General features: G+C 40.0%; 1 protein-coding gene across 2 annotated transcripts in view; it reads right to left on the bottom strand.

The window, feature by feature from the left end:
* The window catches only part of LOC142101639 (uncharacterized), a 91,728-nt gene that overhangs the window by 25,303 nt on the left and 52,768 nt on the right, over positions 1-13,657 (bottom strand). For both annotated transcript variants that reach the window (XM_075186046.1, XM_075186047.1), the window contains one exon: positions 11,926-12,006. In XM_075186046.1, coding sequence (XP_075042147.1) covers positions 11,926-12,006 — 81 coding nt within the window. The remainder of the gene's footprint in view (positions 1-11,925; positions 12,007-13,657) is intronic.

Raw genomic sequence — 13,657 nt, 5'->3', positions numbered from 1 at the left:
GGTACAGGCAAAGGCCACAACAGCAGGTCCAATAGAATAATATGCAGAGTATCCACAGGAACTGGGACAAGCAGGAACAGGAATAGACCAGGTCAGCAACAGGGTAAGTTCACGCTGTAACCGTCAGGGAGGTTATGCCCTCCCTGCCTTAAATAGTGACACTGACCAATCAGGGCCTTGCCCTGTCATAAACCAGAGGCACCAGGTAATATATTAAAAGTTAATCAGCCCACAGGCTGTATAGGATTCGGCGAACGCGCCCGGCTGTCCTGAGTTGCCGGGGCGTGCTGAATAGAACACTCTGCGTCCGGCCATTGCCTTAGCAACGGTCAGGCCGAGAAACCTGGAAGTGACGTCCTGGTCGTCATGTAGACGGCCGGGACGCCAGGAAGAGGGGCAGTGAGTCGCCGCGGTGCCTGCGGATGCCGTGGCTCCTAACACCGATCCAGAAGGTCATTATCTAATAGATGGTAATTTTAACACCATTTTAAATCCATTTTTGTATACGGTATCTCAGCCACAACCACCCAGCAGAGGTGTTCTGCCACCCCTCACGGGATCTAAATCTCTTAACTAATCTTCACTGCTTGGAATTCTATGATACTTGGCGTGTTATAAAATATGACGCTATAGACTTTACGCACTATTCTGTCCCATAACAGAGCTACTCTTGTACTGATATGGTCTTTATGATTGTCTGTGTGAGGAAATGAGACACAGAGGCTGGTATCTCGCCTTTCATCTTGACAGATCACTCTGGTGTTTACATCCTTTTATGACCTAATTAAATTAACCCCCCACTTAAGATGATGACGACTTTATTATTCTCAGTTGTTGAATTGTGGCATCCAGGTTACTAAACAATAGAAGTATTTCAAGCTAATTATCCCCAATTACTATCACAAGTCAGATCTGATATGGAGAGTTGAAATCATTTTTTTCTTGGATAGGATGGATTAGTTCTGTCAAACTGAGTGTTTTTCCAATGATTTGTATCTTTTCCAGGTCCTAATGATCAGAGTCCCTCCCTATGGGTTTACATTTTTCCAAAATTATACCTCGCAATTCATATGCAAATTCTGTTGTGATCAGAATGGGATGGAGACATAGGCATCCCTAACTTCAAACACTATTACCTGTCAGCGCATCTTACCCACTTTGTAATGTAGAACACCTCTAGCTCTGTAAGGGTTTGGACTTTGAGACAGCTTGTCTGCTATCCTCTACCTACCTGTCCGAAACCAACTCTACACCACCCATTTATTGCACACACATTAGCGCTTTGGGATAGAACAAAACATTTAAAATAGCTCCAGCCTCCAGTTCAATTATTCCAATCTTTGATAACCTCAGATTCCCATTGGGTTGTAATTTGAACTCCTTTGAAGCATGGAAAGAGAGCAGTATTAGATTCCTAAATGGTATTACTAAATCTCTCATTTGATGATTTAAAGACTAAATCCAATATATCTAATAAAATATTTTTTCAATTGTTGCAGATCAGGAATTTCCACTCCACTGTTAAACCACAACTTTGTGCCAGGAACTAGCTTCCTTTGAGTCACTCTCTCTCATACAAGCTACAGGCCTCACATCTATTTTTGTATTGGCAACTGAAGTCTTCAGATACCAGTATAAATGTTCCTCATGAACTAGCTTGGGAACGGGATCTAGGGGAGACTCTGCACATTGAGGCCTGTAAAAAGATAAGAACAAATGTACCTCTAGCTCTATCTGTGTAAAAGAAAAGGAAAATGCATATAAGCTCCTATATCGCTGGTATCTAGTCCCCAACAAATTGAATGAGATTTTCCCTGACATGCCAACAGATGCTGGAGAGGTTGCTCAACAGATGAATTTCTCCATATATGGTGGTAATGCCCAAAATTAGCTTCATTCTGGTTAGAGAGAAGAAATTTTGCATCCACCTGCTACAACTCGATATTCCCCTCTCCCTCATGTTCTTACTGCTCCCCCTTTGGATCCAAACAACCACTAATCACCAGAATAAGGGACTCAATTCATTATGGAATGTAAATGCTGATACATGCTGTATTTTGCGTACAACTGAACCGTACCTTTTAGCCATAAAGTATTTATACATAGTAACAGTAAATATATATTACATGATGCATATTGCACTGTTCACTCCTTTACCATACTCCTTTTTTATAAGTACAATCATAACAATCAAATTTCAGATTCTGAAATTTGGCTGAATTTCAGGGATTTGAGAAATGGTCCAGATTTGTCCACCTTTTGAAAAATAGTTTAAGCCAAATAGAGAATCAGGCTGTCAGGATACCAGGGTGTTAGAGCCTGACACCTGAGCTCACTAGGTACAGATTAAGATACAACAGTGCCTTTATTACAGAAAGTAAACACAACTGTAAAACAATAGTTGTAACAAGAAGTAATTAAACAACAACCATATCAATCATTGTGCTTTACAGGTGGTATGTAGTCTATGAGAATGTTCTGAAAATTGGTGCAAAGGTAGTTTCTATAGCGACACCAACAGTGGTACACCAGCATGTTGAGGATACCTTAAGTCTGGCCAAACTGTTGGTCCTTTGTATGGCAGTTGCAGGCTCTAGGCCACGCTGTAAATCCATATACTGTTGCAGTTAAAGCAGTGTCCAGCCAAGCTGTAAAATTTGTCCGTCTGAGTTGTAGAATTCATTTGGCCAAGATCTACAAACCTCCCAGCCAAGTTGTTGCCAAAGATCGTGATCCTGAGGCAGTGACAATGAAGTCCTCAGGTCTCTCCGATCATTCCGATGTTCGATCTTCGGCCAATCTGTATGTGCAAAGTTTTCCTACCAAGCTGTAAGTTCTGTAGACTTATGTTAACAAGTCTCAGCCAAGCTGTAGATCCCGTCCTCGTGTCTTGATGATCCCAGCCACTCAGCCACAAACTCTTTACCTGTGTGGTAGGAGTCTGGACCCCAAGCATCCTACTATTGTAGTCACACAAGGTTGGCAGACTTATGAACAGTTCCCATTGGAGCAGAGTATCCCCCAATTCAGGATGTCTTGTGGAAGCTGAGACTAGGATGCAGGGTAGCAATTTGGAACAGTGATGGAGCTGGAACTCTAGCACCAAGCTCAGATGATCCACGAACACCCAGTAATTCCCTTGCAGGCCTTTTTTTTCCAGTCCAAAACCCCAAAATCACATCCTGAAAGTTTATTCAGAGTCCAATTTTATTGGGATTGGCTGGAAGATGTCTAGATGTTGGAGATTGGTAGTGAAAAAGTCCCAGTTGATAAATGATTTAATCCTGATTGATTAATAGAGCCTCCTTGTTTTAACTCCTTCCTTGCTTTTGTGATGTGGAAAGGGCTCCAGTTGATTGAGACTTTCTGTTTTCAAGATGAAGGGAACATCTTACCAGGAAACATGGATTTCATCTGATTACAATCCAGGAGAAACATATGGAACCCACTTGGCTCCATTTAATATGAAAGGCTGCTCCTATAAGTACAGACAGGAGAGATGTATCCCAGCTCCAGGTTCGTTCTTTCTTATGGAGTGACTGGGGACTATCAAGTCCTTAATCTTAAGTATATACTGCCAGGGTAATAGGAGTCGAACAAGTAACTATACTGGCTCCCTGCAAGCAGTGCTGTGATCTGAATAGGTGTAAAATCCACCTTCACCAGTAATACATTATCATCATCATCATCAGCTATTTATATAGTGCCACTAATTCCGCAGCGCTGTACAGAGAACTCATTCACATCAGTCCCTGCCCCATAGGAGCTTACAATCTAAATTCCCTAACACACGCTCACACACAGACAGACAGACAGACAGAGACTAAAGGCAATTTGTTAGCAGCCAATTAACCTACTAGTATGTTTTTGGAGTGTGGGAGGAAACCGGAGCACCCGGAGGAAACCCACGCAAACACGGGGAGAACATACAAACTCCACACAGATAAGGCCATGGTAGGGAATTACAGTCTTTCAATGTAATAGTGATGCTGGGATTAATGATGTTAATAACAAAATTGTCCATAACATGAAATGAAATGACAAATGATCCCTTCAGAGGGAAACAGTTCTTGTTTTAATGATTAAATCAGAGGGTGTAATTTTAGCTGGGAGCTCATATCATCACACATTCCCAACACAGTGCATGAAACAAATTAAAATGGCATCAACAAATGAACAAATTAATTACCAAAACTATATGATGGCTTCTTCAGGCCACTAATTTTAGTGGATAATAGACAATTTTCAGAAATCTACATATTTCTTTAGGAAAGAGTAACAATATATTTTTTAAAGAACTTAAGGAGTTGTATGATACATTAGCATTACTAACTTCATGAAAGTATATAATTGAAGAAATTTGTATTAATCTGAGAAATATTGGCATTCAAACCTATAGTTAAATATTTTAATATAATTAATGTAAGGCTAGTGTGCTTAAACAAAGGTGATCAAGGGGTTAACTTATTTGTTCCATTAGGCTGAAATACATGATACTAGATGTAAGGTGACAACATTTTTGCATACAGCAGTAACTCTAGCTGCAGTCAGTGTCGGACTAGGACATGAGGGGCCCACCGGGGGACTGTAATGGTAGTGGCCCACCAGAGTGGGTGTGGTCAACCACCATAGAGGCAAGACCAGACACTAGAGGGGGAGTGGTCAGCCCATGAAGGACATAGCTAACAGTGTAGTATATCAAGAAATGTAGTGTATATTAGGAGTTCCTAGTCTAGTCCCCCGCTCCTTAGATCAGGATAAAGTCTTGCTCCACTAGAATCAGGACAGTTGGCAGATTGTCCTGCTCTCTCCTACCCTGTTCTTGCAGCGTTCACTACGTTTAGGGGTTGGCTAAAATCTAGTCAAGCCCAGGTGTTCCAGTTGTGCATTTAGATAGATGAGAGAATATATTTTATATATATATATATATATATATATATATATATATATATATATATATATATATATATATATGTAATAATAATGGAAAAAATAAATGTTCATATTTTAATAGTATGCCACACAGTAGTGCCTCAGTTCAATTTATGCCACAATGCATATTATCCCACAGAGTACTGCCCCCAAACAATATTATCCCACACAGTACTGCCCCCAAGCATTATTGTTTTGCAGAATACAGCCCCCAAATCATATTATTCCACAGAGTTCTGCCCCCAATCCATATTATGCCAAGACCATGCTACCCCCCAGGTAAAAAGGGAACATTGTCAAGTTAAAAAAAAAAAGGCAAATAAAAAAATTACAATAAAATAAAGTAAGCATGACTTACCTCTGCTTCATCTCCTCACTGTGGTTGGCTGGGCAGGCTCCAACGTCATGACATGTGCGACTCTTAAAGGTGCAGTTGACTTGCGCTTTGCAAATTTTTGACTCGGATGGGCCCCACCTACATAGAAAAGGGCAGGGGCAGATTGTGAATTTAAAGTGGCCCTGGAAAAAAAGGCTGAAATTGGCCTCATGTAGGAGAGGCCAAATAAATGGTAGTCGGAGCCCAGTATGTTTGTGCACCCAATGTGAGTGTGTGCACCTGCTGTATGTACCCGAGTATGTCTGTTCTTGTCGCTTTCCCAACCTGTGGCTGCTGGTGTCTTTAGCTCAGTTGCTGCTTGTCTGGATCCTGGAATATTGGGAGTCCTATCTAAAAAAAGAATGGGTACATGAAACTTAGAAAACTTCAACCAGCGACATTAAATTAATAGTATCCACATTTAATAAATAAACCTATTTCCCTACCTCCAAACTGGCCTAGCAATAAATAGCATTTAAATTTAATAAATATAACCATTTCCCACAACCATACCTGGCATTAAATAATTCACATTCAAATTTAATAAATAGCCCTCCTGCCCAAACTCAGCCCCATATTCAATTAATAGCCCCAAACCACCCCAGCATTAAATTAAAGGTCCCGCAACCTCATTTTAAATTAATAGGCCACGCTATTAAATTGCCCCACCATCACCTCACAAATAAAATAGCACCCATTAGCCACCACCTACCTCATACCCACATTACATTAACAAAAGCCCCCCTTACCCCACCCCCCATTTCACTTATAATAAGTCCACTCCTTCTCTCACCCCATTTCACTTCCAATAAGCCCACTCCTTCTCTCACCCCATTTCACTTATAATATGCCCCCCTGCTCTCACCCCATTTTGCTTATAATAAGCCCCCTGCTCCCACCCCATTTTGCTTATAATAAGCCCCCCTGCTCTCACCCCCATTTCACTTTAACAAGTCCCCCTGTCCTCACCCCCATAACATTGCCACAAGCCCCATTGCCCACAGACACAGACACACACATTACCATAATACACAACACACTTACCTTTTTGCGCTTCCTGCACTGCACACATGTGACGGCATCTGCCTCATGGTGCGTGTCCCATGTGACTCCTGAGAATTATGGGCAGGAATAGCCTACGCATGGGGGGGGGATAAAGGATCCGCGGCTTTGTGGTCACAAGAAGGAAGTTGGCCGCTGCTCGCCCGCTGGCACCTCTAGTTGGGGGGGATCCATACCTCTTCAAAAAGGGAGTGTGGTCTTAAAGCGCCGGGGCTCACCGGTGATTCTCCCGGTATCCCGGTGGGCCAGTCCGACGCTGGCTGCAGAAATTACAAATGCAACAATCAACAGTTTCAGGTTAAACATAGTGCTTAATTAAAGCCTCATTAAACTGAAAATGCAGCAACACTGAACATTATTGCTGCAAACCCAAACAATCATTAGTACAGCAGTATAGCAACTAATAGCCTCAGGTTAAACCAAATATTAAAATGCTGAGCTAAACTGTAAATGTAACAGCACTGAAAAGTCTCTGAATTTACCATGGAAGTTCAGCAATTAATAGTCTCAGATTAAAGAATCTTGTAATGCTGAGAAAATGTAGCAACACTTGAAGCAGTAATTAGAAGGGGAGCAATCAATAGCCTCAGGTTAAACAGTTGTAAAATATAAATGCAACAACACTGAAAGGTCTCCAGATTTACAGTAACAGGTTAGTGGCAGACAATTTCTTAGCTGTAGTTGTGGAGCAGGACAGTAAAATTGTTGCGTATAACAATAGAAATTAGATAGTCAGTGGATTTAAGAGGGTCAAGAACACCAAGTACAGCCTGGGATGTCTGCCATGTGCTGCCTAACCCAGTGTCTTGTAGTCTCTTACCGGGTATGGCACTGCTGATTCTGGTTCAGATCCTGTTCTGTTTGGTTCTGACTTGGCCTGTCCTGACACATCTTCCTGTAATTAATAGTGTACCATCCTGGCTTGTTGATCAGACCCTTCAAATCGATCACCGGCACATCACACATGCAGGTAAAGCAGAGGACTAGAACGCTTCAGCAGCAAAGCCCAAGGTGGGATCCCACAGCGGGAATGAGAATAGAAGTGAGCATAGGAAGACAAGGGTGGAAGCCACCCTTGATAAAGAATGGGGACTTAGAAGTTGATTCATGGATATGGTTATTATGGGCAAATTAACCCGAAAGGCAGGAATTCTACTCAGTTTTCTTGATTAGCTGAGATGTATATCCTAAGAATGGTTTCCAAATCTTGATTCACACTTTCAGTTTGTCGGACTGTGGATGATCAGTTTAACACCAAAGGGATTTCCAAAATTTAGATACAAATTGTTTCTGATCAAGGGGTACAATCTCTTGCTGACAACCTTAAAATCTAAAAATCTCTTTCACAAAAAGGCTGTGACCTGCAAGCCCACCAGCAGTGAAGCCCAAACCTCCTTGCGGGGGTCCCTTGTGAAGATAATATCTAAAGTTCACAAAGGACCCAATATACAAACCAATTTTGACAGGAGTTGTGATGGTTAGAGTGTTTAAAAAGTAGGAGAAGCAAGAACAATTAACTAATTCCGTAAGAATTCTGTAAGAACATCTAAATACTTTGAGAGAAGCACTGGAAAAGTAGTAGATGGTATATAGTCATGGCCAGCACCATTGAATGTTAAATAACTGCAATCAACCGGATTAACTTTCTGCACCTCTCTACTAGCAGTGTGGTCCACTGTTTTTGTGGAAACTGCTCCAATTCTCCCAGAAATTAAGGGCGACGTCTCCAAGCTGCTATTTTCATAACTCTACAAAGTTGTTTATAGGATACTGGCTCAATGCTGGCCACATGAGAACATTCCAGCATCTTGTCTTGAACTGTTCATGGGTGCTTTTTGAAGTGTTTTTGTGGTTATTGTCCTGCTGAAAGACCCATGAGCTTTGATCGAGATCCAACTGGTGTTAATATATTGGGACTGCCTATTTAACTCTGATGCGTTTGAGTCACTGATTGTGTATATTGACACTACCTCTTCATGTGTGGTGACCATGACTCTTTGCATATCTGTCTCATTAAATTAGGGTGTGCTTCTCTCCTGACCTGATTTTACCTGTGGAGATTAAAGCCCCTATTCTGTGCGATGCTTCTTTGTCTGTGATGAAGTTTACTCTGGATCTCTGCACAGCTTTCTCTCTTAGAATCTTCAGTCTACCACTTTCTGCTTCAACTCTGTTTGTACTACCTTGGCAAACAGCATAGAAAGACTTTTCAGCATATGCAAATAAGGTCACAGTTGTTTGAACTGCTCTCCTGCTTCTATCATGCACTGAATTACCTTACAACTGGTTTCAACATTGCACTCCAAAATGACCTTGTGATCTCTAGATTTCATGATGCTGTGCACACATTCAAGACATCCAGTACCAGATGCAGCACATCCCAACATCACTGAACCTCTTCAATGTTTAAATATAGGGAAATTGTTATTTTCTTCAAAAGTTTATGTAATTTCGCTTTCTGTAAGCATAGGGATGATGTGCTTTACCAAAAACATCTAATTTGGTCTCATTTGTCTATAGAACATTCTCCTAGAAGGTAATTGTTCAATTATGTATTGACAAACTCCAGCCAGATTTTCTTATGTCTCTGTCTCAGCAGTGTGGTTGTCCTGGGCATCCTACCATATAGCCCCCTTTCATTGAGTTGGCGACAGATGATGCAGATTGAAACTGTCATACCTTGTCATTGAAGGTTAGCTTCATTCAGTTTGCAGTTGATAAAGAAGTTTTCCCATTATTCAAAGAATCCTGTGCTGCAATCTTTGATCAAGTTTTGTCCTGCAGCTACATATAGGGAGGTTAACTACAGTGCCTTAAACTTCCTAATTACATTAAGTAAGATGAAAGCGGGAAGATGAAGGTGTCTAGGGAAAGATTTGTAGCCTTAAGTTTGTCCATGCTTGGCTACAAGCTTCTGTCTAACCTCCTCAGACAATTCCCTGTCTTTCTTTCTTTTCTCCATTTTCATTGCAATACACACAGTGACAAAAAACAGAAGAGCCCTTTTCTCTATTCAAGTTCATTTAATTAAGTGATTTTTATATTGCAGGCACCTGCAACTCAACACTTGTGAGTTCTGTTCCAATTTGAAGGAGAATCACCTGCGTAAATTTAATTATTTCTAACCACTCCTAAAAGGTGACAATTATATCTAGCCCATTTAAGGATTTCTGTGTGGAATAAACTATGACTTGTTTCAGCTAATTTTTTAGCGTTTTATTACATATCCAAAATATTTTTTTATTTTAACAACTTTCTGGAACAACTAGGGATTTTATTCACACATCCTGCACAACTTACATATTGCAATAACATGACCCTTGCTTGGGGAAATCACAGTCTCTTCTTTCCTAGATATTGTTCCCTGTAGCAGCGTTAACTCAATGCTCTAATATTTATAGAATACTAGATTATTAGTCCCACTCACATGTCATCAGTCTCATGTTCTTACTCCAGTGGTTTTGGTCTCTGAGATTGCAGTTTAAGCGCAGCCTAAATCATACATGCCAACCTTTAAGATTTCTCCCCCAGGAGAACCGGGAGAGAAGTCATGTGACATTGGGATGGGGTAGGAGGAGGGCATGGAGATATTGGCGCGTCACCAAAGCCCCGCCCCCACTAATCAAAGCCGAAATGCACGGTATTGAATTGAGGGGGCGGAGCTTAATGGCACAATTAAGCCCCGTCCCCTCCATTCAATGCCTTGAATTTTGGCAAATGTGGGAGCTTTGCCTACTCTTCCCTCTTCCGGGAGTGAGTACTCCTCGAAATTCGGGAGACTCCTGGGAATTCGGGGAGAGTAGGCAAGTATGGCTTAAATTGATTCAGTAGTAGGGTTTAGCACCCTATCAGTTTCAGCATGCCTGAAAATGCACTGTTGGACATATATGCTTCAAAAAAATAAGTTAAAAATAGTGTATTTTTAAGATGCACCAGTCACATATGCACTAGGCATATTTATACTCTACCAGGTCATAAGTAAAGTTTTCCAACATTTGTTTTTATAGCAATAAACGCATTCACTATTCGGATTGATTTAAATAAAGAAAACAAAAACTTCTATAATACAGCCAATATAATATTTCCTTCTCATGTACAAATGAAAATCGTAAAAAATGCAGCCCTTCTTCAGGCCTAGCCATGTATCTACAGATCCCTTCGCCCACCACCCCCAGCTGCAATATGTTTCCCAGCCCCCCTCTTTCACGGGGCAGGCACCATGTCATAGTACAGGAAGTAGGAGAAGTAAAAAAAGAGTCTGCCAATGAAGTGTACAGATGCAAGTGAAAGAAGTAATAATTTAATGGTAAGGGTGGGTAGTGATCATTTAATACTAGGTGGGACATAGTAATGTATTGATGTCGGTAATTTATTTCATGGTGAGGACTACTTCATCTAATAATAGGATTTTAGTAATGACTATTAATTTAAGGTGGTGTGATTGCATTATTTATTTAATGCTAGCGTGGTTTGGGGTTTATTCATTTAATGTGGGACTGAGTTAAGGAAGAAGAGCGCTATTTATTAATTGTGAATTCTAATTATTTAATATTGGGGCAATTTGGGGGAAAATGGGTATATTTATTAAATGTGAGTACTATTAATTTAATGTCATTGCATGGTAGGTTTAATTAGGTCTATCTATTAATTCTGAATGCTATTTATTTACTGTTGGGGATGATTAGGGAGAAATATGTATATTTATTAAATATGAATACTATTAATTTAATGTGATGCTGGTTTCAGGTAGCAAGGCCTAGTTATTGAATGTAGGTGCTATTGATTTAACATCTGGGGTGGTTTGGGAGAGGGAGGCCTAAATGGGCTCACTCACTGCTATATTTTCCATATTTTATGTATCCCCAATTTTTACCAAACAGGGCTTCAACATTCCAGGATCCAGACAAACAATAACTAAGTTTAAGAGACCAGCAGCCACAGCTATTGAAAACTACAAAAACAGTTAGCAGAGTGCAGAACAGACGTCCAACTGTCCTGATTCTGGTGGGACAGTCCTCATTTTGTGTGACTATCCCGCTCGGTCAGGACTTTGTCCCGGCTACAACAATAATTGGGATGGATGTCTCCTCACACTGTTCTGCTTGTTAAGGACAAGCAACATACTGTTAGATACAAGCACAGCTCGCCCTTAATAAGCAGTACAGCGTGAAGCAGGATATCACTCCCAACTATCCTTGCAGACGGAACAAAGTCCTGAATGAGCAGGACAGTCACATAAAATTGGGAATGCCCCACCAGAATGATGACAGTTTGTTACCATTGCCCATGTATTTGAAGGGGATGAGAAGAGATGGAGAGCAGCCTAGCACTGTCTTAAATTATAGTTACGCCCCTTTCATACACTTTGACAGTGTGGAATGGAACTCCCCCTAGAAATTCTGCATTTGACTTTACCTGTTGCCTTGTGTCTCTTTATAGTGATAGAACTACTAATATCTTTATATTATATTTAGCAATAGTTCTCCCATGGAATTAGTGAATATCCAATTAGGAATTATGGTGTAAGAGAAGAATGACATGAACAGTTACTGTACCTTTCTAAGGGGTTTTGGAAACAGTTGGCCTGGCAGAATCTGTGTTCCTTTTGCCAATGAACGAACAGCAATAGGACCCACCTTTAAAAGAGAAAATTTTACAGTTTAAATAAATACTAGACTATGATTTTCTATATGCAAGGTATTTATTTGTTAAATCATTTTGCGGTTTGATACAGAGTGAGCATATCATTTTAACTAAATGAATAATAAGTTTATTTTCTGACTTTGTGACAGCTATAGAGTTTTAAGATGGCCCCAACTAGACTGCAACTTTTACATCCAATCTGGTAAATATTAAAGAAATTATAATCAAAAGAATCCTCTTGATAGCCAAGATAATTTAGCATTTATAGACATGAAACTAAGTTTGAGGGAATGTTAGGATGGTTGACATAAATACAAATACTGGAATAGGCCCAGTGTAGACCCTTTCTTATTGAGGTCTGTAAGTTTGTATAAATCCTATGCTGCTTACAGTATTTATGTATGGATATGAGTGCGATGGGCAACTATTATTTGTTCTGTCTACCAATACTGCAGTTACATTGAAGAGTGCACTGAATAGGTCAAAGCAAGCCATAGTACATCCATCTGTCAGAGAAAGTCATATTTACCCCTCATGTGTATGGGCCTCATTCTGAGTCAGACACAAATTGGATGTAATTTACACTCAATAAAGATGCACGCCAAAATAGTAAAGTATTTACGTCCATATTCTGAGCCATACGCATCGCAAGATTTGTCCGCCTCTGCTTCAGCTGCATATGCACCAGGTTCAAGCAAAGTGCAAAAATAACATGTTTACATCCATATGCTCAGCTAAAAATGTGTGTCCGGCTCTGTCTTAATAGCATATGCAACAGACGAACATCAGATGTACTTAAACCTAAATCAACCTAGAGCAAATGGGCTTTATAGCGTTAAGTACGCTCCTTAGTGAATGTAGAGTGCAGTGTATGCCGTCTTTATTGATAAAGAATACTTTTAATTACATCATATTCTACACTCCTTACATTATATTCTACATAAATACACAAATGTTACATTAATACCGGTTATTTCTGATGTACTGGCACATCCCCATCAGGAACTCTTTGGGTTTATTTAGAACATTACTGTTTCAACATTATTATTTATATCTTGATTGTCTATGTGTTGCTCACTGACATTTTGAGTCTCTGCCCCATTTGTAACCATATACCATGTGTGCCCCTTCAATATTAGCACCTGCCATAGGGACCTAATGTTCTGCCATAATAATGATGCAATGCTTTGATTTTATTGATAACTAATCTCATTAATTAATGGGTTATAATGTAATCTGCAACTTTTTCGATATTTTAGTCATGTCAAATAACACATACCCATGACATCTCAGATGTACTTAAGAGGCATTGCTTTACAAAACTTTTTAAAACATTTGCCTTGTACCACGTCAACTGTAAACAAGGAATCCCAGTTGTAACGCTTACGCATCCCAACTAGAAATCTGTAAGATCGACTTGCGCGATTCCTTTGTTAGACTAAGCTTTATACCGCCTAAGTATTACACATCTATGGGCATCCACATCAGATAGATCACCGTTAGCTGTTAATCACTAAATAAATACCAATCTATCATTTACTTCTCTATACTGCATTATCAATATAAACAAACTATTCATTCATACTTTCAGTTATCTAAACATACAGACGCAAAATATTTTATTTTAAAAAGATAACTTTGAGA

Source organism: Mixophyes fleayi, chromosome 9 (genome assembly GCF_038048845.1).
Source record: "Mixophyes fleayi isolate aMixFle1 chromosome 9, aMixFle1.hap1, whole genome shotgun sequence".
Taxonomy (NCBI): domain Eukaryota; kingdom Metazoa; phylum Chordata; class Amphibia; order Anura; family Limnodynastidae; genus Mixophyes; species Mixophyes fleayi.
Note: the sequence above shows the minus strand (reverse complement) of the source record. Positions and strands in the feature narration are given on the sequence as shown.